This window comes from Myotis daubentonii, chromosome 6 (genome assembly GCF_963259705.1).
Source record: "Myotis daubentonii chromosome 6, mMyoDau2.1, whole genome shotgun sequence".
NCBI classification, from domain to species: domain Eukaryota; kingdom Metazoa; phylum Chordata; class Mammalia; order Chiroptera; family Vespertilionidae; genus Myotis; species Myotis daubentonii.
Window position 1 is genome coordinate 66,016,422 of NC_081845.1, and position 24,555 is coordinate 66,040,976.

General features: G+C 38.5%; 1 protein-coding gene across 1 annotated transcript; it reads left to right on the plus strand.

Annotated features, from left to right (window-relative positions):
• Positions 1-1,564: 1,564 nt before the first annotated feature.
• LOC132237593 (translation initiation factor IF-2) lies at positions 1,565-16,436 on the plus strand. The gene is made up of 4 exons (XM_059702238.1): positions 1,565-1,663; positions 1,953-2,735; positions 6,663-6,736; positions 15,720-16,436. The coding sequence occupies exons 1-4, from the start codon at positions 1,565-1,567 to the stop codon at positions 15,778-15,780; spliced, it is 1,017 nt and encodes a 338-aa protein (XP_059558221.1). The 3' UTR covers positions 15,781-16,436.
• Positions 16,437-24,555: the final 8,119 nt, after the last annotated feature.

Genomic DNA, 24,555 nt, shown 5'->3' on the forward strand with positions numbered 1-24,555 from the left:
TGAAAATTAAGCACGAATATCTTAAGTGAATCCCTGATAAATGGCTGCAAAATTACTTTAAGATGTAGGTATAAACCTGACCAAGCCACTAACAACTTCCATGTAAAACTATGCACATTGACAACCGTAGGCTATGTTAATTAAATGTCTTCCCTAATACTTTCTCCATGAAAAAAATAGAGAGAGAGAGAGGGAGAGAGAGGAATACAGAGGGAGAGAGGAAGGGGGGAGGGAGAGAGAGAGTAAAGAATTAAGAGGGAGGAGTCTTATTTATATCTAGTTTGAGGGAAAACTTTCAGATTGAGAAAAATATGCAGTCAGAGGAAATATTGATTGACGGCTAGTGGGCAAGTATCTTGACACTTGCTTGTAGAAATGCAGAGATAGAGAATAACATGTTAAGGCTGCTGTGATTTTGGTACACCGACACACAGAAAACCAATGCTTTACAATCACTATCTTGGTTGGATCTCACAGCACCTGGATGAGGCAGGCAGAGTCTGGAATATTGCCCTTTCATAACTAGAGTTAGTCATTAAGAAATTTGCTCAAGGTCAATCCAGAATCTTTTGAGAAAACTTAGTCTTAGAGCCCATGCTATCCCTTGAAGCTAATTTGATAAGGTGTGGTGAGTTTCAACTGCAAAAGCAAAATGGTAACACAAGCCATTATTTTTGTTTGATCTCCCTCCTCCTCCTCCTCCTCCTCCTCCTCCTCCTCCTCCTCCTCCTCCTCCTCCTCCTCCTCCTCCTTCTCCTCCTCTTCCTCCTCCTCCTTCTTCTTCTTCTTTCCTTCTTCTTCTCCTTCTTCTTCTTTGTCGTCTTCATCGTCTTCTTCTTCATTGTACAGATCATCTTTAAAAAAAATTTAGTCACCAAAATAATTTATGCAGAAAGAACATGTGCAAGTGTACAAAAATGCTTAAATGCAACGTTTATTGCCCGAAGAAATAAACTGAATGTGACAGTTATTTGAAATACAAATAAGTGTTATTTGTTTATAACATATGCAAAGTATGTTAAAAATTTCACCAATAACTGTTTGTATCAAAGTGTAGTCCACTTTCAGTAAAAGCCTCAATAAATTTTACATATCTTATAGGACCAAATCCTATAAGTTGTATCATATAAACAACTATAGAGTGTCTATTATTTGCAAGGTACTGTGATTGAATGCTAGGGACCAGTGAATTAGTCAAGTCCCCACCCCCCGTCAGCTATCTCATCCAGTCTCTATTTAAGATAGTATGTGACTTCCTTGCCGAAATAAAGTTCACAATAAAGATGACTTGAATACAAAGCTCCTATGTTTTCATTCTTGAATGGAGTAAGAAAAAAACAACGTTGTCAGTGTCATGACCGCCAGCCTTTGAAGAAGGCTAGAGTCCTGTTTCAGATACCTGGTGTACTGGCAAATCTATGAAGAATGCACATGTTCAGGACAGCAGATGTACCAATCTGAGAGCTGCCTGATTAAACACTGCAGTGCGATGTCCTAAAAGGAAAGTCTTTAACTCGAATAGTTAATAAGTGCTACTACGTGTTTGTGCCGCTTTCCTTCATGCATGAACTTCCGCAGAAAAAGGAGTTTAAGTTCAGGTAGCATCTACAAAAGTAGTGCGTCCAGTGTTCCCGTTTTCGTCCACACCCCGTATAACAGCAATGTAAGCACCGGACTTCCCTCCATAGACCCTCGCTCTGTGACACAGCTCGGCGGGGCCGGACTCGCCCTGCTCGGGGCGCCGGGATCCGGGTCCCGCCGCGAGCTCCGAGCGGTTTGCTCCCAGTGGATCAGGGCGGGGTGTGTTGCCGGAGTCGCCTGCTATTGGCTACCCTCTCGGGGACTGGCCGGGCTTTCCGACACTTGATTGGACGGAACTGCCCCCGTAGGCCGAGGCCATTGGAGGCGGCTGGAGCCAGGGGGCGGGGCGGGTCCCCGAGGAGTCCTGACAGAGCGCGCTGGGCGACGGAGCTGGGCGCCGGGCGCCGGACCGGAGCGGGGCGGGCGGCCGGCCGCGGAGGGCGGGCGGGAGGGTCCCGGCGCGGAAGGGGGCTCGAAGGGGGAGCACGGTGCCGAGGCTGGTGCCTGGCCGCGTCTCCCCAGGGCAGCCCCGGTTTCGTCCCGGCGGGGGCCGCTCGGAGACAGCATCTGTCAACGCTCGCCCCTCCTCTCTCCTCCTCCGGCCGGGCCGGACTCCGCCGGCGGGGGACGCGGAGCCGGCGTGGCGCGCCCATCAGCTGTCAGGCGAGTGGCGGAGCGGCCGAGGGCGGCGAGCGCCACACAAAGAACGCGGTGAGCGGCGCGGCGAAAAGGGGCGGCAATTTCGGGACGGCTACTCCCGGCCGCGCCCGCCGGTGCCGCCGGTCCGAGGCCGCGGAGACAATGCGGCCGAGCTCACATGCCGGCGCCCGCGCTCCCCCGGCCCCTGCTGGACGGTGCCCGGCTCGCCCAGCCCCCTCCTGGCCCGCCGGCCCCCGCCCGGCAGAGGGGCGCCCCCTCGCTTTCGCGGCCGGCGAAGGAAGTCGGTCCCGGCCGCCGAGCCCGGCAACTTGCGAGCCGGGAAAAGTTTGCGGAGCCTCCGCGGGGCGGCGTGGCGCGGCCCCCGCCCCTGGCGTCCACGGTCCCGGCCGGCCGGTGACTTTCTGGGATCGTCGTCCGCCCGGGCCGCTGCGCGGACCACGGGGACTGCGGGGAGGCCGGAGTCCGCCCGAGGGCTCTGCGCCCCGGGCCTGCGGGTGAGTTGGCTTTGGGCGCGGTGGGGTTCAGTGGTGGGGGCACCTGGGCTGGGGGACAAGGCGTGGACAGAGCCGTTCCTACTTCTTGGAGCCGGCGGAGAGAACACATAAAAAGTGCGAGGGCTGGAGAGGCGCTGACATGCCACCGACTCGTGAACCGTATCCGTGGGAACCCTCCGGGAGCCGGGGCCACCCAGGGCCTGTGCGGGAGGGGGTGGGGGGGAGGGGGTGGAAAATTTAGAAGGTCGCGCAGCAGCCCTGCCTGCAACCGACTGGCTCTGCTTGACCTTGGGCAAGTGACTTAACCACTTAGATATCCTCCTGGGGGATACGTGAGGCTACGCTAGAGCCGCTAGAGCAGCGGTTCTCAACCTGTGGGTCGCGACCCCTTTGGGGGGTTGAACAACCCTTTCACAGGGGTTGCCTAAGACCATCGGAAAACATATAATTACATATTGTTTTTGTGATTAATCACTATGCTTTAATTATGTTCAGTTTGTAACGAAAATACATCCTGCGTCTCAGATATTTACGTGACGATTCATAACAGTAGCAACATTACAGTTATGAAGTAGCAACGAAAATAATTTTATGGTTGGGGGTCACCACAACGTGAGGAACTGTATTAAAGGGTCGCAGCATTAGGAAGGTTGAGAACCACTGGGCTAGAGCTACAGGAGCCACACGTCTGCCCCTTTTCAAGATAGATCTCGGCTTGAGATTTTCCCTGGGCCTTCCTGTGAAGCCATAGGCCACGATCTATCTCCCTGCGTCTGGGTTCACCTCTCATTCTACGGAGAAGTAACTTTTTTAAGTCAGTTGTCTTCAAGCAGTAGTGTTTCAAGGTTTTGTTTTGGTTTTCATGGAAAAAAAAAAATAAGCCACTCGTTACTTGTTTTATAAATGCTTCTCAAGACTGTTGTTTTTTAAGCTGCAACCACTTAAAAAGTTTTAGGGGCCATGGCTGGGAATAGGGAACCAGGCTTGAGGGTGAAGTGACAGGTCTCCTCAGCGATCGATCCCTTCATCCCTTCAGTTTAGGGGAAGAACAAGGTTTTTATTATACATAGGAGAGCGGAAACGGGGCAGGTGTTTTCCCCTTGTTTTTTTTTTTTTTGTTTTTGTTTTTGTTTTTTTTTCTGTATTCCTTCTTTCTACTGAAAACTTGTGGAGGGCAGTGGGGGATGGGGCTCTAACTTCTGACAAAGAAGGAAAAGAAAATGTCACTTGTACCAAAAGAAACCTTAAACTAATGTAAATCTTCATAATGCAAGTACAGCTTGATCTAATTTTAATGAAGGATTGAAAATAGCTGCTGTGTTCAGTATCACTGACGCCAAGATGGCTCACTTACATAATCTTAGTTGGGATGTGTTAGTGGCATGTATAATTTTAATAAATTATTAATGTTAAAGCTTTGGTCTAGTAATGGTATTGAAATATTGTCATCACAGGTTGTATTGCAATACAGTGGAGTGTTAACTTCTGGTTATTATGGTAAACCTGACCTTTTTCCATAAAAAGTGAAACATTTTTTCCCTAACCAAAATTTTCTCAACTATTAAATATCTACCTGTGATTAATCACTATACAAAAGAAGTTATTTTGTTCTCTCAGTGAAGAGTTAGTTCCTCCAGTTTTCTCGTCATTCTTGAGAGTGCCTTCTAGATGTCAGGTGCTCCTGGGCATTTTATCTTCTCATGGAGCTTATAACAACAAAAGCTGATTAAAAAAATATGTGTGCACAAATATACTCAACAAATATTTGCTGAATAAAATACCTACTGTTCAGATAATAATAATTTAAAAAAATTCACCCAACCTTAAAGAGAATTATTATCATGCTTTATGGGAAAGAGGGAGAGTATTAAAGAAAAAACTGGCAGAAAAAGTGAGCTTATTCTAGTATCTAGCCTGAAAGTGTATAACTTAAAATAGGAATTCAGATTTAGAAAGAGACAAAGACAATTGATAGGGTTTCTTGGAGAAAGATAGCAATATTGATTTAATGTAATACCGTTTATGACTTAGCTTTCTTTGAAGAACACAAACCTTTTAAAAGGTATGTTTCTTAAATAATAAGTAGCTGTTTGCATTGTGATTGACTGTCTAATTAAATGGCTTAATCATACCATAATATTTCATTTGAGTGCTGTCTGACTTTTAACTTGGTTTTATGATAGCATGAAATAAGCCTTTCAATGCAGTTGCATGAAGGAAAATGTATCTTTGAAATCAAGTAAATCTCCAGTGAGAACATTGTCTCCAATCTTATACCAAATATAAAATAAGCACTGGAAATAGCATCTTGCCAAGAAGGTTCTTCACTCTAGACAAGCATTGTGTCTGGAGATAGGATCCTATGTGGACTGCATCATGAATGAGATATTTTATTTTTCCTGAGGGACCTGTCTATTTGGTGATATCAGGAAAAGAAGTCCCCAACAGTTGTAAGCCTGGAAACTTCTGGAAAGCCTAGTAGCCTTATTTAAAAGTGACCACTCTGCATTGATATTTGAACAAGCAAACTGTCTTTGTATAATGTAATCCTCAGAGCAGGTTTGCTGGTTAGACAGCCTTGTAGAGGAATAGAGCAGTGTATCTGAGAGTTTTTGGTCCTTAGACCACCTGTATCAGAACCTTCTGTAGCACTTAGAAAACTTCAGACTCTTGGCCACCTTCCTATAAGCATCAGAATTTCTGTTAGCAGAACCTAGAATCTGTATTATGAACAAAACTCTCCCAAATCACACTACATTTTTAAAAATAATGTTAGAGTTTTCTTGCCAGTATTTAATGGCAACTGTTGCTTCTAGGTCCTAGAATCTGGGAGCACTAAAAAAAGCATCCTGAGGTGCTCACTGCTCAGATCACTTCCCCTCCAGCACCAGACATGTTGGCTTCATCTGTTAGCTGGACCAGGGAACCCCTCCCTCATGAACTGCTTCGGCAAGCTAACCAAGACACCACCTACAAGAAGAGTTAAAGCTGCTTTGGGGCACAAGATCCAAGAGACCCCTCCTACTGTGGGATACTCTCACCACCACCTCTAGCTTGTGTGTGATCTGTGGGAGTGGCAATCCCAGCCACTTCCTCCTCTTCAACAAGGGAGATAAGGTTTCAAGCAAATAATTGGGAATTGATCCCAAGGGACAGAAGGCCTGCGAGAGAGCAAGAATGCCGAATGGAAAGCTATTCCCTCAACACAGTTAAACACTCACATTTGAAGATTTCAGTCTTAAATCTGATAATTTGGTAGAGAAGTATCTGGCTGAAACCAGGCCCCTTGCCCTCTGTTGTCAAAACTTCCGACTAAAATCCCATATAATGGGTCCTATAACCTCTCTGTCTCCATAAACTCTCTGACATATAAGTGAGGACTTCCATGTTTATTGAAATAAAAGGGAAGAATTTAGAAGAGAGGTTCAAAGCATAAGCTGAGAGATCGAACACACTTGATTTAAATCCCGGCTTTGCCTTTTACTACCTACGTAACCTTGAGCTGCATCCTCGACCCTCTAAGCCCCTGGTCGGCAAACTGTGGCTTACGAGCCACATGCGGCGTTTTGGCCCCTTGAGTGTGGCTCTTCCTAAGCCTTAGGAGTACCATAATTAAGTTAATAACAATGTACCTACCTATATAGTTTAAGTTTAAAAAATTTGGCTCTCAAAAGAAATTTCAATCGTCGTACTGTTGATATTTGGCTCTGTTGACTAATGAGTTTGCCGACCACTGCTCTAAGCTTTCAACCTTACTTAAAAATGAGGATAACACTACCTGCCTCATAGGAGTTATTTTGGAAATTATGTAAGATTATAAATTATGCAAGATACAAATTAGTGACAGATAATAACTGACACTCAGTATATACTCCATATATATAGCTTTTAATTTATTGTAGTAACTTTTAAAAATTTCTCTTTTAGCCTTGGAGAGTTGCTATAGAAGAGGGACAAGAGAGGAAGACAATGCTGGAGGAGATAAGTAGCTCTGGACACAGGTAAGGTCAGACCACTAAATAGTAATTGTTGAGTAGAGGGAAAGGGACAGGAGAAGGATGCAGACTGCAGTGCCAGCTAATAACCTGGGCTGCCTCAGCTGCTGTCTCCTCTCCCCTCCTCCCTTTTTGTACCACCTTATTTAATCCTTTATATACTTTGTTGACTTACTCTAAGAAATACTATGTGTTCTGCCTCACGTTTTTAATCCTGGTTTTGTATTTTAGTATTGATGATCCTCAACCTTGCAGGGGCTTAGGGTGGAAGCTGTCTTTCCTTTTGGGATCTAGGTTTTAGAATTATTGAAGGGAGCAGATTCCTACCTCTGACCCCATAGTAGTACATCCAGAATTCAACTCCAAATTTGCCTTTTCAGAGAAATATATGCCATCAAAACGTGAGGACATGATCAGAGAGACCCCTGCCCCCAACTTTTAAAAATACCTTTACTTTCTAGAGCTCTTATACTTTTCAAAGTGCCTTTTCTCACATCAGCTCACATTTTCCTTACAATAACCCCGTAAAAATTATTAATATTAGTAGACAGACCCCAATGAGGCACCACAAATGTTTCTCTTTTCCCATCTCCATTCTGTCTTGCAAACATATTGCAATGCTAGTCTTTGCTGTCTTCACCTCAGTTTTCTAAAATCAAGATTCTCTCATTATTTTCTATATACCCCCCAATCAAATTGAACCTCCTCTTGCTGGCTCATATAGTGGTCCTGAAACCATGGTCTTACATACTCTGCAGTTCCTGGAACATATCTGGCTCACTCACTATAGTGCTTTAGCCCATATTGCTTCCCTCATTAATGATGCCTTCTTTCAAACCAACCAGATTCTACCCATTCTTCAATTTCCAACTCCTCCCTGGAGCCTTCCCAGATCATTAACATCTTAAAGGTTCTCTCCTCCTCTGAATTCCAATGGTAGCCACAGCTATTTGGTCTATTATAACTTGGTCTTAAAGTCCTAAGGGAGAGAAAGTATATGATAGATTTTATATAGAGAAGAAAACAGTGGACAAAGTACGTTTTAAAGAGTTGACATCTACTAAGGAGCTATGGGAGATAAGCCAGGTTGCTCTGCCTTTGTGGTTCTACATTTCTTGAGCTGTAAATGTGGAGAGGTTTGGGTCAGATGATGTTGATGGTCCCTTCTCATTCTGAGGTTCTAGGACAACTTGGTCTTCCTTATGTGGGATGGCATATGGGCTCTTAATTGAGTTCAGGACTTGGTCTATCCCAAAGATTGCTAATGCTAAACATGGCAGTTTTTGAATGCCATGTACTTTTTTGGTAAGTTTTTTAAGCACAAGCATTCAGGGAAGGTTAGTGGAAGAGATGCATTAAGTAGTAGGATGATGTATTAAGGACAGTAAAGGGTTGTCTTTGTGAATGACTTCTTATTATAGAACTAGAGGCCCGATGCACAAAATTCATGCAAGAGTAGGCCTTCACAGCCATGGCGGCTGCCTCAATCGCACAGCTGCAGCCCCGGCTTCAGCCCCGGCTTCGTCCAGAAGGTCGGTCAGCTGTCTGGTCTAATTAGCATATTATGCTTTTTTTAATTATAGATAAATAGGGTCAGCTATTGGATAAAGTTTAGTCTTAATGTTTCCGGTGTACTTTGCATTTCATCTTTATTGGATAATGCTATATAATAAATAGTTATTTAGTCAAAGCTCTAGAGTAAATGTTAGATGACTTTCTATAGTAATCTGGTTGATGACATAAGTCTGTATATGTATATACCTATATCACATGCGTATTACCTTTGAATTAAGAAGGGGACCCCTAAATTATGAGGTGTTATTATACTCTGACCATTTATAAGAAGAATATCTCTTTAAAGTGTGTTGACATTTAACTGACCTTTGAAAGTTCATTCTGTTAATCATACTCAAAGTGTTAATGCTATGGTTGACTGCTCTGGTGTTTTTACATTCAGTCGTGCCTAGCATATAAATTCTTCAGCATAATTGCTACTTATTTAGCCAGAGTTTCTTTTCTTCACTGAAAATGTGAGTTGTATTTTATTTTTGTATCTTTAAAAAAACACACATGCCCTGGCCGGTTTGGCTCAGTGGATAGAGCATCGGCCTGCAAACTCAAGGGTCCCAGGTTTGATTCCTGTCAGGGGCATGTACCTTGGTTGCGGGCACATCCTCAGTGGGGAGTGTGCAGGAGGCAGCTGATCGATGTTTCTCTCTCATCGATGTTTCTAACTCTCTATCCCTCTCCCTTCCTCTCTGTAAAAAATCAATAAAATATATTTAAAAAACAAACAAACAAAAAAACCCCACACACAACAACTTTGCTTCAGGCTGGATAGTGCTAGGGGTTTGAATTGAAATGTTTTCCTGTCATTAGTTGTATGGGGTGTGGCTTCTTAATATAAGAGTAATGGAAATTTTTTTGCTAAGTATACTTTTCTTCTGGCAGCAGTTAGAACTTTTCAAGATATAATGCTAAAGTATGGAGAAGCTTAACAATTTCACACTACACATTTTTAACAAAAACTTTTGAAACTCAATTCTTTTTGTATAAATTAAAACTATCATTGTATTACTTTTTATTAACAAAGATTCAAAGGATCTATTTTCATAGCAACTCTAATTCCTTGAATTGCTGTGAATGGAGGGAACAGCTAAAAGGAGGAAGTGTGGAGAAAAGAGAGAGCCATCATGGAAAAGAAGAGACTTAATGAGGGAAAAATAATGGTGAAGAAATGAAGAAAGAGAATTAGTGATTTCCTTCATACCCACACCTCCTCCCCAACTTCACAGTAACAGAGGCAATTTCATTCTCTTTTCCTGACAAGGTTCACCAGGGAGTTATGTACTGTAGGAGTGGAAAATTTCTCCCTTTTACATTTTGAGACTTGGGTGTGCTGCTTTGAGATGCCACTGGTATCTAAGTAATATTTGTTTATACTGGATATTTTTCTCTGTAGCCTTTGTAGATGGGGTTTAGAATACAAACAATACTGTTAGCATAACTGCAGGTACTCGATTGCTATGTTTATTTTACTAGTTGAAAAACTTCCAGAGCCTTAGGACTTCTGAGTACATTAAAAAATACAACAGGCAATTTTAAAGAGTGCTTTAGAAAGAAAGGAAAAATAAGAAGAAAAGTTACGACTGTCAGGCTCTGGGATTCCAACCAATGGGGTAAGTTTTGTGTTTTTGGATTTTTTAATTAGTGTTTTCAAAGACTAAATTAGGGTAGTTTTATCAATTATTTTTTAAATTTTTATTGAATTTATTGGGGTGACATTGGTTAATACAATTTATATAGGTTTCAGGTATACAATTCTATAGTACATCATCTGTATATTGTATTATGTGCTCACTACCCCAAGTCAAGTCTTGTTCTATCACCATTTATCCCCCCTTTATCCTTTTCTACCTTCCCTTAAGCCCTTTCCCTCTGGTAATCACCATACTATTGTCTGCGTCCTTCACCTTTTTTACCCAGCCCCCTCTGATAATTGTGAGTCTGTTCTCTGTATCTATGAGTCTGTTTCTATTTTGTTTGTAGGTTTATTTTGTTCATTAGATTCCACATATAAGTGAAATTATATGGTCTTTCTCTGACTGGCTTATTTCACTTAGCATAATACTCTCCAGGTCCATCCATACTGCTGCATAAGGTAAGATGTCTTTCCTTTTTATGGCTGAGTAGTCTTCCATTATGTAAATTGCCACAGCGTTTTTATCCACTCATCTGCTGATGGGCACTTGGGCTGATTTTAAATCTTGGCTATTGTAAATAATGCTGCAATGAACAAAGGGGTGCATATATTCTTTTGAAATAGCGTTTTGGGTTTCTTTGGATAAATTTCCAGAAGTAGAATTGCTGGGTCATAAGGCAGTTCCATTTTTAAATTTTTGATGTAACTCTATACTGCTGTCTGCAGTGGCTGCACCAATCAGCATTCCCACCAACGGTACATGAGGGTTCCCTTTTTCTAAATCATTGCCCACATTTGTTGTTTTTTGATTTATTGATGATAACCATTCTGACAGGTGTGAGGTCATCACTTATTTTTTAAGATGGGTGTAAAGTACTCTTATTGTATATAAATTACCTTTTAATAGATAGTTTAGGTGAAATAAAAGTGTGGCACTTTCATTCCACAGATTATAAGACTAAAGTTAATTCTTTAGGGAATTTAGGATTTCTTTTGGGATGCTGCTTAAATCATGCTTAATGACTTTTTTGGTCAGATCACTAGTCTGAAAGTATTTTCTACTGATTTATGATTATACTAGAGGCCCAAATGCATGTAATTCGTGCAAGAGTAGGCCTTCCTTCCCTCTGGCACCTGGGACCTGGGCTTCCCTCCGGCCACTGGCAGGCACCCAGGACCCGGGTTTCCCTAACAGCCCCAGCTTTGTCAGGAAGGACATCTAGGAGGACGTCCGGTCTAATGAGCATATTATGGCTTTTTTTTAAATTGTAGATTGGGATAGAATCATTGGAATTGTGTTGCTTCCAGAACATCCAAAATAATATGGTCAATTTTACCTTTAAACTTTCTGCTAATTCATTTTAGTCCCTCCTGAAGTTTCTCTCTTTATCTGCTTTTTTTTAAAAATATATTTTATTGATTTTTTACACAGAGGAAGGGAGAGGGATAGAGAGTTAGGAACATTGATGAGAGAGAAACATCGATCAGCTGCCTCCTGCACACTCCTCACTGGGGATGTGCCCACAACCAAGGTACATACCCTTGACTGGAATCGAACCTGGGACCTTTGAGTCCACAGGCGAATGCTCTATCCACTGAGCCAAACCGGTTAGGGCTTTATCTGCTTTTTGAATCTCTGTAGGAAGGTATATTATTCAGTAGTATTTATGAAAAATACTTGCTTTAAATAACAAAATGTTGAGCTAATTTAATGATAAAGTATTGATTTGAAGAAATTAATTTATTTTTAAATAACTATTCATTTTCCAGGTGGAGGGGCCTATGTCTTAACAAGTTTGATTAGATCCCCATCAGTAAAACAAAGAGTAAACTGAAAAATGTATTTTCTTGATCATTGCATGGCAACAGCATGCTGTTCAAACATTTCAAGAATCACTAATAAATTACCTGTAGGGAATAGAAAGAGGGAAAGGGCGTTTTCTTTCTCATTTGTTCTTTTTTAATTTATCCATTTTCCTCCCACTTGTCTATCCTTCCCTATAGTCATGGAAATTTTTAGTTTCCTCCCCACTGTTCATCAGAGGTTCCCCATTTGTACATCCTAGATTACCACCACACCAAATTTTCTTAGGGAGAAATGGAATCTGCATCTTTAGAAACTAATGGAAGTTATCCCATACTTTTCAGGCCCTCTTTCTTCTTTACAGGAAAGAGAAGCAAAACAGTAGTTGGTAGTTTGTCATTGTTGCTTCTGTGGCTGCCCTATTTGGTTGACCTAAACTTTTTTACCTCCAGTCTTAATGCTTAAACCTACAAATAAAATTAGGGCCAGTCACACTATATTTCCATCATCAGTTATCCCTAGTGGTTCAAATTTAGCACAAACCTGCTGTTTGAGTACATATTAATTAGGTGAATATAATAGGATGAAATCATGAGTTTTTAATAACTATTCTTTGACTTGAGGTATAGTTATCTTGTGAGTTTACAGTTATTTTGTTGAAAGTCTGAAAAAGTCCTCACATGAGCAGCTAACCTGCTGATTGCCCAAAATAGTGTCAGTCATACATTAACTTGTAGTAAGTAAAATGCTGCTGAAAGTGTTTGGTTTGGAGATGCATTGAGCTATTTCAAGTTAAGTTGCCTTTCTCTATATGAAATAGTGTAGAGGTCTTGCAACCTGATTTCAAGGTTCAACCCTGAATATGAATTTTTTGGTCCCTTTTTCTGTATGCTGTGTCATTGTTTGCCACAAGTATAAGGTATATGAACCTTTTTCTTTTGCTACTTTTAACCGAATTCCTATGCCAGACAGTATTGGAGGTAATTCTATTGAAAGCTTCATAAGTCAACTACTAACTACTGTGTCCATAAATATACTCTCAAACTATCTTATAACCCTGATTTTTAAAAAATGTATGGGTGTGGGAAGTGATGGTGAGTGAGGTCAGGCTAAATTGTGCTTCTTTGTATTAAGAAAAATCGCACTAATAATGGAAGACTGTGTCCATGATTCGTGTATGTTTAATATTTAAAAAACTCTTCCAACCCTCTCCCACTCCATTTCCCACCCCTACCTCATAAATTCAAGCAGTTGAAGGGATTAGAGTCAGAGGATTTTATAGCTGGAAGGATTTAAGAGAGAATCTGATTAACCTTCTTGTTATAGTTGAGAAAATTGATGTCCAGTGAGGTCAAATGAGACCATGTAGCAAGTTTAAAAGCCCAAATGACATTAGTAGTTTATTTCCCTTAGTAAACATTCTTCTGATTAATCTGCCCTAACATGTTCATAATCGGAAGGTAATAATAAGGAAGAATAACTAATCTGTGCATGGTGCTTTCCTGTATCTTAGTCATTTCTCAGAAGAGGACTGTGAGGTGTAGGTAAAGTAGTGTCCAATCACAGAGAAAATAGGCTCAGTGACAGTCAGAAATCTGCCTGTGCCAATCATCTATCAAAAGGGCCCAGTGCTCCCTGTCTTTACACCTTGGCAGAAGCATCAGCTGGTCTCAAGATAATTTCATAAACCACAGGCTGGGGAATCACATCTTCATATTATAGCTTTGGTTCTAAACACGAACCAATTAACTTTTGTCTACTTCATCACTTTTAAAGGGGGGTGGGGACCCTATTTTTTAAGAGTTATGAACTCATAAATTTCAAAGGAAACATGCTGCATAATTATAAATAAGGTGTGTTTTAAGACTCTCTTTATCAACGTTTTAAAAATTCAGCCTGCATTCTTTGGGTACCTGCTATGTTAAGCATGTTATGTACTCCAGGAGACACAATAATGGCTGAGACAGAATCATGGCCTTCAGAGCTTATATAATCTCTTTTCAAAGATTTATCGAGATGGAGAACTGTTTCTGAGAAATGGCTGGTACTATCTACATAGTACTCTTGAGATATGGGAGAACTAATTCTTATATCTGGGATAATGGGTCAATCATTTTTTTCTAAATGTTTATATTAAAGTACTCAAAGAAAACTTATAAAATACAAAAAATAGGAAGGAAAAACATGTATGCTCTAAATTTTTGACACAGTATTATTTATATTATACCTATAGATTTTCTTGTCTTTTATTGAATTTGATGGGATATCTAATGTTTGTATCACTGCAGAGCTTTGTAACCTGTTTTACTGATTACATGATTCCAAAAGGAATCAGTTTCTGAGCATGTCAATAATATGGCTGTTTTTGTATGGCATTTACTGATGTTATTTTACACAAAATGATTAAGAAAAGACTCTAACCTTGGCTAATTCTAAGAAATACTTTTTTAAAGTATTTTTTAAGTGCACCAAGTGGCAAACTACTTTCACATCTTTCTTTAAGAGCATCAAAATCATTTATTTAACTTGGCTAAAATATCCATAGAAATATCAACTATGTACAGTTGCCATAAATTAAAAACAAATTGTGAAATGTATAAACAAAAAATATTTTAAAATGCAGTTTCTAATACTAAACTTGTTGATTTTTTTACTGTTTGGAATAATTTAATAGCTTTGATTTTAAAAAGCAAAAACAAGGACTGTTTGAATTTGGAATTCTTCCATGTGATGATTACAATGAAATTAATCTTAAACTTCTAATGTCCCTCTCTAGAAATAGGACCTGGGTGAGAGTGCTCTTTGTGCGAAATCTAATGGAGCAGGAATCCCTGAGTGGGGAGAACTGAGCCAGCAGATGGTTTGAGGGATGTTGCCTGGGAATTGCTAACAGTAACGCTGAAGGAAGAGAGGGAGAAGGGATGGGAGGAGAGGGATGGAAAGTCCCTCATTAGCCTGAAGGCTGGGATGCCCTGACCCTCTGGAATCCCCCTGCCTGGTGAGAATGCCAGCCAAAATAGGAGAGGAGGATGAAGTCAGTTGATAATAACCACAACACTCTGATAAGCTTGGATAGCTCCTATCTCAGTAGCCCTGGCCTCCGTTGTAAATCAGTATTATTTTAAATGAGATTTTGGCAAATGAATAAAATATATGAAGAATGAGTAAGTGATTGAGTGAATTGTATCAGCAATGGACATGGATATTTGTTTCTACTCAAAAGTTTTTTTTTTTTATTGTTATGTCCAGTTTATAGTGAAAACATATTTTTATTGAATTATTTTTAACTATATCATATTTATATAAACCTACACCCTCTGCAACTCCACAGATGACTCAGGAGGTTAGAATTACAAAAAAAAAAAAATCATAATATTGCAGTGAGGAATAGATGTGATTCCAACTCTTAAAGCCTGGTCTTTCCATCTGTGTGATAATGATACCATGGCAAGGTTAAAATGAGATTATGTGTAGACATTGTTTGACATACAACAAAAATGTATTAGAGTTAAGGCTGTAAACTTGAGTATACACAATTTAGCTTATTCTCAACTTATTTTGCACTACAATTTTACTAAAGAGTGTTAATTGAACAAAATATATTAACTTCTGGAGTAGGAGAGATTTTATTCTTTGTAACTCTGTAAACTCTATACTATCCAAGATATAATGCCTTACTTCCTAGAATTTGAGTTTCTTAATCTTCCAGGTGTGCACAATCCATGGGAAAATGTTCCCAGTAAATTTACAGCCTATGGCCAGTTTCAAGAGGCAAGGACCAGGTAGGTCTGTATTTTTATTAATTTTTTTTTAAATCAAGGGAAAGTTCATCACTGTCATTAGTAAAAAATATAATGCGAATTAGAAGTGGAGTAGGCTAAAAACACTGTGGCCTACTAAGTGTAAAGTATAAATAGAAAAAGATGAAGATTACTTTTAAAAGGCAGAATTTTGTTTGTTCATTTATTTTCCTTTCATTTCAGACCAGTTCTATGCATGTTTTCTACAGAAGGAAGCAGAGACTACTTGTGTTTCTTGCCTTAAAGGTGGGTTTTCTGAAGGAAGGGATAGGGGCCAAATGCCAATACTATTGATACAGTTTGCCTGGAACCTTGGCCTCCAGAAAGATGGTGGATGGAAAGATGCAGAACAGAGCCTGGACACTGGGTTCTGTGCTGACATGAAACACTTCCATTCCTAGGATGTCAATGCAGCATTCAGAGACCAGAGGGAATGGAGGTTAGATGAATGTGCAGGAAAAGAGAGGTGGAACCATAGGACGAAGCATCATTCTCTAGTAGGTAAGATCACTTACATGCACCTTTGCATTTTCATGACCAAAGGACAGACCTAGTATAAATAAATAAATCAACAAAAACAGTAATGATAACTTCCTCCAGCTGCTGATTAGTGCCTAAATCTCACCATTCAAGTATGAAATACTCTGATATCCTAAAATCTGGAGAATTTAGGTATATGAAAGGAGGGAGGTGGGGGAGCATGAGCACTGTAATAATTTAAGCTGTTCTTAATTATGCAGAGTTTAGGAAAATAAACTGATTATAGAATCAGCTTGAGGCCTGATGCACGAAATTCGTGCGTGGATACGCTCCCTAGGCCTGGCCTGTGATCAGGGCCATCTTCCCTAGCAGCCGGCCCTGCCCCCCGCCGCCATCCACCCCTTTGGCAATGGAAGCCTGCTGGCCGGTGGTCACTACGCCTCATAGTGACTGATTGAGCGGTCGTTCTGGTCGTTCTGCCTTTAGGGTCAATTTGCATATTACCCTTTTATTATATAGGAGGATAAGAGGGTTCAAGACTGAATAGTTTAGGATAGCTAAGGAAATTTATAAAACTTTATCTGGGGCCAGTCCTAAACTGTGCACTGCCAGAAGGAATTCATCCTTCAAACTGTTAAAACAAAATGGTCTGGGGAAGATTACAAAATCTGATTAGAGTATAGACATTCAGAGCTGCACTTTGGGTAGGGAGACTTTTATGCATTTTCAGGGTTAATTAAGACAAACCTGGGTCTGATGTATTAAGACATAATTGATTCTTATACTGCCATATTTGTTTTTAATTCATGATTTTTAAAATGGATTTACTGGTCACATTTCTCAGGTAGTGGCAAGATCTTAAGCAAATTTATTTAGTTCTGTCTTTCTAGATGAGTGGTTTTCTGCCTGGAAGGTATAGCAAAATCATTTTATAACTTTTGTGAAATGCACATACTCAGCTCCCTTCCTATATGAATAAGAATTGCAGAGTCCATAGGGCAAGGGGCAGTACAGGTATGTGGGGCTAGAAAAAACTGTCCTGGGAATTGTTGCCACACTCTCATTTGGGGGATTGCTGTTCCAAATAGAACTGGCACTGGTCAATTACTCAAAAACAACCAAATAGCTTACACTAAATAACACTCAGTCTCCAACTGGCAGAATTATTCCACACCTAGTTGGGATGGATCTGATTTACCTTTCACATGGATTTCATCTAGCTGACTTGCTAAAAAAGGAAGCCCATGTATATAGACACTTGTTAAATGCCCTTCTATTTACGAACTTTGTAACTAAGATTTTATGGTCTTTCATGCTTTGTTTGGAGAAGTTTTTATGTTTATTCATAGAACTCTGAGCAGATGGCTGGATTTTCAACATTGTGCTAAGGCTTAATATCTTTCACCTGTTCACAGAATTGTTCCTTGAGATTGTTTGCTTAGGATGTACTACTAGTCGCTTAGGGTTTTTCATTTTTAATTTAAAGCTATTATTTAAAAGTGCTAAGATTCCAAAGCAAGTAGGAGATCTGTCACTTTGAGGAAAATTTATGGGAGTGAAAATATTTTATTTTTATAAACAGTTACTGCTATACAATATCTTCACAGGGTGGAAGGATTGTTATTTATCTGTTTTAATTAAAGAGTACCCTGACTGTCTATTTGCGACTAACTTAAAAGAAGTGGGTGTCTTGGTGAGAAGTTCACAAGGTTGGTTACTGTAGCTGAGTTTGGTGAACTGACTCACGCTCTAGTCAGCAGTGGTATAGGAATGCCAAGTACTAAGAATTTGTGGAATGTAGAATCTCACAGCACTGATAAAGTTTGCTTTGTTCCCCTATGTGACTTGACCCATTGAGAAAGCGTGGTTCCCTAGGAAGTTTTAGTAGTTCAAAGCCCTTAGTTAATAAAGAAAAAGGCCACAACATAACTCAGCTTGTTTTCACCTGCTGCCTCAAAGATTAACTTTCTTAACCTTAATGGGATAGAGTTACCCTTTGCTTTGAAAAAGTAATTTATAGAGCTCTTCACATTTGTTAGTTTCAGTAAACATGACACTGTTTGTGTGGATTTGTTTATGTTTTGGGTTTGGTGTCACAAACTACTAAGACTTCTGCAATTTAAGACCCTTATGGTAACTTCATCTGAAAACAAATCTCAGGGAAAGGCACACCCTCTTTTCTGTATCAACTTAATCTTTCACTGGACTAGGAAGGGTTTTGAATTACTTCAGGAAAGTAGTGACTGATAGAGCTTAACCTTCAGTTTTCCTCATTTATTTTCATAAAAGAATGGGAGTGGAATTCAAAACATTCAAATTTAGAGTTAATGTGCGTCACTCTGTTGCGAGTGATAGGTTCGGTGTTTTTCCAGTGGGAAACTGTGATCCACAAACTGATATATGCCTGTTGTAGACCTTGTTATTCCATTCTACTTTTCTCCTGATTGTTGCTTACTCTTTCAAAAACCAGCTGACTTTACAAATTGTTTCTGGGAGCAGATTTTAGAGCAAAAGTGATACATAAAAGCAGCACGTAAGTCTTGTTTTTGTCAGAATTTATAATGTTTGAAATAAACCTTTTATTTCATTGAGAGTCTAATTTCACTTAAATGTAGTATTTAATGTTAAATGTGCACTTTATGTTGTTAACATGATTTAATTTCCATGTTTGGTCACTTTCACTCAAAGAAGGATTTTAATTACATAACACATGCTGGAGTCATTTTAAGTAACTCTGCCTTTGCTTGTTTGTTCCTTGTAGCTAACAGTAATGAATAAGATCTGTTTGCATATGTCATCTTAGTACATCAAAGAATTTTATAGGAATTTGGTAAATGAATAATAGACATTCATGAAGCTTATTGTTTTGAATGTGAGACTTTTTTTACAATATTTCTATTTGAATGAGACTTCAGTGATGTACAGACTTGCTGCCTATACATCTTAGACACACCTGCTGGGGAATCTTCTTCAAGTTAACAGAGGGAAAGCAGATCCCTGTTGACAGTGAGCGACTGTAAACATCCTCGACTGGAAGCTGTGAGGCCACAGACGGGCTTTCAGTCGGATGTTTGCAGCTGCCTACTGCCCCAGACTTCAAGGAGCTGCTTTAGGGGCTATTATCTTGTTAACTAGAACTGAATACCTTGCTTTCTCTTTGATACATTTTTACAAAGCTTGGGTGAAAATGGTATAAATTAAATAACTTTGAAACCATTTCTGTACATTTTTAGAGGACTTGAGCAGGGCAGGAGAAGTGCTCTGTGTCTGTATAGAATTTGCAAGTGGGAAACATCTGTAATACTCTCAACAATAAAAATTAATTTTTAAAAAACAGCAAAGTATTCCTGAAGGAATAAGGAAATATATTATAGTATCTTTGTTCTTATAAAAAGTGTACTAAGGCAATATTTCACAAATCACTCTAAAAAGTGATTTGTGTTCTCCTGCTGTTTATATTTATCTGTAATTTCAAAATAAGTATTTTTAAAGAGCCATTCACTAACATTTCTATTAATGAAATTAAATTATTTGGAAAGAAAAAAAAAGTAAAGGCCAGAGTGAAGAATTAATTCACTTTGTCTGGATGGATTAAATCTCTTTTATTTCTTCATAGGTTCAGTTTTTAAGTAATAAAGTAGTTTTCAGTTTAATAAGAAACTTAAACTAATATTGACTCAACTAACTCTTATTTGAAAAATCTATTTGTTCTTGTTTTAGCTGATGAGAATAGTATTTTAGGCATTTGTTGATACTGTCCCCATTCAATCGAACTGTTAACTTTGCTTTATGTAATAGGATTTATCTCTTTAAAATGCTATACTAAATATATGAAAACAAGCTAAGTTTTTTAAAAGAACCCTGTTTTGGATCTCTGTGAAAGACCTAATTTCTAACATTTTTTTTTTTTGTAAATCTGTATTTGTCTTACGGAACATTTGTTTAATAGAAACACTTAGAAATGAGACACTTTATTTATTTATTTATTTTTGTCACTTAAAAATTTTAAAGGTAAATGAAAATCATCTGAAATGACATTAAACTTCAAAAGCCACCACAAATATCTGTGGCCCAAATCAATAGAAAGTAGAAATGAGACACTTTAAAAGGAGATGAGGGCAGCATCCTTTATCTTAACACATAGTATTTTCTAAACATGTGGTATTGTCATTAAGGTAGAAATTATAGTTTCTGTTCCCCCATTATTACCTATTGATGATGTTGATAAGAGGTGATACTGAAACATTGTGACCGATCCACCATTTAAAATTTTACCAAACTACAGTTGAACACTCAGCTGGTATTGATATATATATATATATATATATTTAAATTTCCCTCATACATAGAGCCATCAAGTGAAAAATACTCAATTAGTCATACTGGGCCATGAGAGGTTAGTAGATTGCCACTGAAATGGGTGGGAGGGGTGAGGGCTTTCCATGTGCTAGGCCTGGGGTCTGGAATTGAGAATGTGGCTTGTTTTTTAATAGGTAAACTTAAAACACTTAGAGTAAATAACTCAGTTGTGTCCCAGGGTAAATGACTATAAGTTTGGAGAAATGGGTAAACTTTTCCTAGTTCTTTGACCTTCACTTGCATTAGGTTCTTCTCCTGTGTTATTTCACATGCCCTTTCTTTCTTCACTGACCTCTAAATTTTCCATTTCCCATTTCTATTTGGTTATTTCCTTCATTTAAGTAATTGCTTATTAGAATATTTTAATTTATAAAAACTACAACATTCTTAAATTTTTTTAAACCAATAAATACAAATCTCAAGAAAACATTCTGGATAATTTTTAAATTCTATTATTTGTTACGCCCTGTGCCCCATATTTCCATTGTAACAATCTAAAGTGATATTTTAAGATAATAGCAAAAGTATGCAATATGTATTTGGAATAAGATCTGAATACAATTTTTTTATTTTGCAAAAATATCCAACTTTTAAACTTTACATTGTTTTACATTTCTACCACTATATTAGACAAAGTTATTGTGTACTTAAGTAAGATACATTATTATTTAGCATAAATTACTCTTTATTGCTAATTACTTTCATGTGGTTTTTCTTCTTTACATAATTTCAAAATTCCATGTTTGTATCACCATAATAAAATATATGATCTAGAATATAAAATTCTTGAAATGGACCCCAGTAGGTCAGCTACTGAGAATAAAACAGTAAAAATATGTGGGCTAGATAAATGTAGCCTAAGTGTAGCTGTAAAGTTTGTAACATTAAATAGATAGCACTACACTGAGTAATCATCATAGCTACTGTATGTTTGGTTTTTATTTATAATTTTCCAAAATAAAAATTGGCACATTCTTGGAAGGGAGATTTTTAAAGGAAGTGCAAGAGATTCTAAAAGTGGCATTCATGACTCATTTAAATGATACTTATTTCCTGACCTTAAAACTCTGATTTGAACCTGCACTGCATTCGGTCATGATGCTATCTATAAAACCTGTCCTCTACTAAAGAATACCTAAAACCAGGGGCAAGGACTGTGGAGGCAAAGGTTTCACATGAAGGCCTGTATGAGAATGAGGAGGATATACCTTGGAAACCTGGCTCTGCCCAAACAGATTGCTCTCAGAATTGCCTTGTTTTCTTTCACTAAAATTGTAGCTAGATATTACTATTTCAGGGGGGAAAAATCTCTCTTGAAGTGGTGTCAGTTTGTGGTGGCTTAAAAATAATGCAAAGATGCCAGTTGTTTTTCTGTATTAGAAGAATAACCAGGGTTAATTATTTCTCTTAATTTTTGGCTTACTGAAATCTTACTGAAGTTCTTGGTTAACCAGCTTATCGGTCTCACTAAAATAATGGAAAAGACATGCTTTGTATTGCACTGTATCAGAGTAAGTATCCTAAGTAGATACGGAAGATGTGTTTAATAGTGTGTACTTATAGCTGTTGTGTGCATGAGCTAAGTTGTTAAATCATTTAAGAGATTGGGTTTCTTATGATTATTTTTCCCCTTCCTTTTTTTAACTCTTCTTAATGGCAAAAAGCCAGTAAAGAAAATTAGGGGAGGGAACCTTATCCTGTGAATGTGCTTATTATTAGAAATAATAGTCAATCAAATAAATATTCTTCAATAGGCTTTTGTAGTTGTCATGCACGAATAAGTATATCTCGCTAATTAATACACACTTTAAATCATCAGTGTGAATGTGGTGGGCAAGTTAATGTTGCCAAGTGATACTTAATCTGCCTTTCCTAATTTGTATATCTAATTATTATATAAATTTAATGATCCAGTACTTTGAGAGTAGAGGCTTTTAATGCAAATTAACACAAAGTAGATTGGGGATTCATTCAACACAAAACACTCAATGTGAACTTACTGTCCCCAAAGGCTTCACTGCCCCACATGGTTAAACAAATTAATGAATGAGCTCCTTCAGGTATCATAATGACACTGAGTAAAATCAGAATATCTCCACAGCTCTAAATTCAAAAATGACACCATGATATCTCAGGATGTGAGATACCTTACTGGCATGTGTGTTGGAAAACATAAAATGTTATATACAGTAGGTTGATGTATTATAAGCCTATTATTCTCAATGTGTTTCCTTGAAGAGACAGAACTACCATTTCTGAATTTTGGATTTGGTCTTTTTAGCTAAGGAGTTAAACTCTTGAACAAACACTTATACCAATGTAGGAAAATATATTTAAAACCTAAAGAAATGCATGCAGTTAAAGATATAAATAAATGTTCCAATGCCATAAAAGAGTGGCACAGTCAAGATTCCCACAGCGGAAATACATTTATTTACAGGATTTGTGATGTTAATGAATGGAAGCATTGTTGTCCTATGTAAATGAAGATTTATTTGCTCTGAGTGTAAGTATGCTGAAATGAGACAGAAAATTGGTGAAAGTTGCAAATTCAGGTATTCAACTTGCAGTATTCATATTTTGCACATAATAGATCTTTCTAAGTACATATTAAGAAAGTGATTTTGTTAAATTCTTTAATCTTTAATTATCATGTTACATTAAAATTATCTTTGGAATTACAATCTTTCAACTATGGACTGTCTGTCTGGAAAATTTAATTTTGAAACATTTATTCTTTTTCATATACTATCAGTGGCTTTCTTGGTCATATCAGAAATATAGTTGTCTTTTTCCAGTTCTCATTATACTCCCTTACTCCAGTAAATCTGTATTTTACTTAAAATAAGTTCTGACAGTCAGATATTGAATAAAAATCTAGGAAATTTGTACTCTGTTCATTCACAGAAAGAATAATGTTCAGTGGTATTTTGTACTTCATCTAACCTCTTTGTACTTTAGCTTTAGTTTCTGGGCTGATTTTGTTAATTTCTTATAACTTGTTCCTAAATCTCTAATTAAAAATAAATAATTTTGAATTGTTAGAAATTCTAAATATTTAAGGCTATTTTAATAGCATAAATTCAATTTGTCAAAATGCAATTTACTAAAATATAATTTTTTTTTTCTAGAAAATAATATTCGGTTGTTGGTTCCTATTTAATTCTTAAAGCCAGCTTTAATTTAGTTTCCCACCCAAGATAACACTCAAGACCAGTGCTGGGAGAAGTCAGGTTTAAGTTTAGGAAATGGAAAATAAGTCCCAGGGCCTGGTAAGCAGTGCCGTGTTCTGACTCTGGACATAGTAGCTCTCTTTTTCTGAAGAGAACAGAAGAGTTCTGAGAGTGTCTAACATCTAACTACCAATTATTTTTAGGTTAAGGAATAATAGGAGAATTCCAATGAAGGCAGGATTTTTTCTTATTAAGAACTAAAGGCCCAGTGCATGAAGATTTATGCATGGGGGGTGGGTCCCTCAGCCCGACCTACACCCTCTCCAATCTGGGAGCCCTCAGGGGAGCCCTCTCCAATCCGAGAGTTTCTGTCTGTCTTTGCAATCATATGAGGGAATTGTCTGAGACCCCAACCCAGTTTGGTTTGGTGCTCACAGAATAATAGAGGTCTTTTTTTTTTCTTTGCTCCATTGGTGGAGATTTCTTAGAAGTTGCAGGATATCTTCCCTTTAATTTTTCCTCGACACTCTGACTTATGTCTCTCACCTTTGCTTTCCCTCCATCCCCCACAGTAACTTGCACAGCAACAGTAACTTGCTCCAAGCTCACTTTGCTCTAGTGCCTAAGACAGTGATGGCGAACCTATGACACGTGTGTCAGAGGTGACACGCAATTTTTGGTTGATTTTTCTTTGTTAAATGGCATTTAAATATATAAAATAAATATCAAAAATATAAATCTTTGTTCTACTATGATTGCAAGTATCAAAAAATTTCTATATGTGACACGGCACCAGAGTTAAGTTAGGGTTTTTCAAAATGCTGACACACCATACTCAAAAGGCCTAGGAGATCCGTCTGCCACCAGAACTACAATTCCCAGCATTCCTGGTGCTTCCCGCACTCTTGGTTTTCTCTTCCTGCTCTGTCTCCATCCCACGGCCTCCCACTCTGCCAAGTCCTCCAAGCCACCAGCTCTCCCTCTCTGCTCTCTGCCCGGCGGCTTGG

What these genes read in the sequence shown, in the direction of transcription:
- LOC132237593 (XM_059702238.1), top strand. Translation starts at nt 1,565, where the DNA reads ATGAACTTCCGCAGAAAAAGGAGTTTAAGTTCAGGTAGCATCTACAAA. An exon ending in ACACCCCGTATAACAGCAAT is followed by an intron (nt 1,664 to 1,952) that starts GTAAGCACCGGA and finishes GAGTCCTGACAG; the next exon opens with AGCGCGCTGGGCGACGGAGC. An exon ending in ATAAGTAGCTCTGGACACAG is followed by an intron (nt 6,737 to 15,719) that starts GTAAGGTCAGAC and finishes CTTTCATTTCAG; the next exon opens with ACCAGTTCTATGCATGTTTT.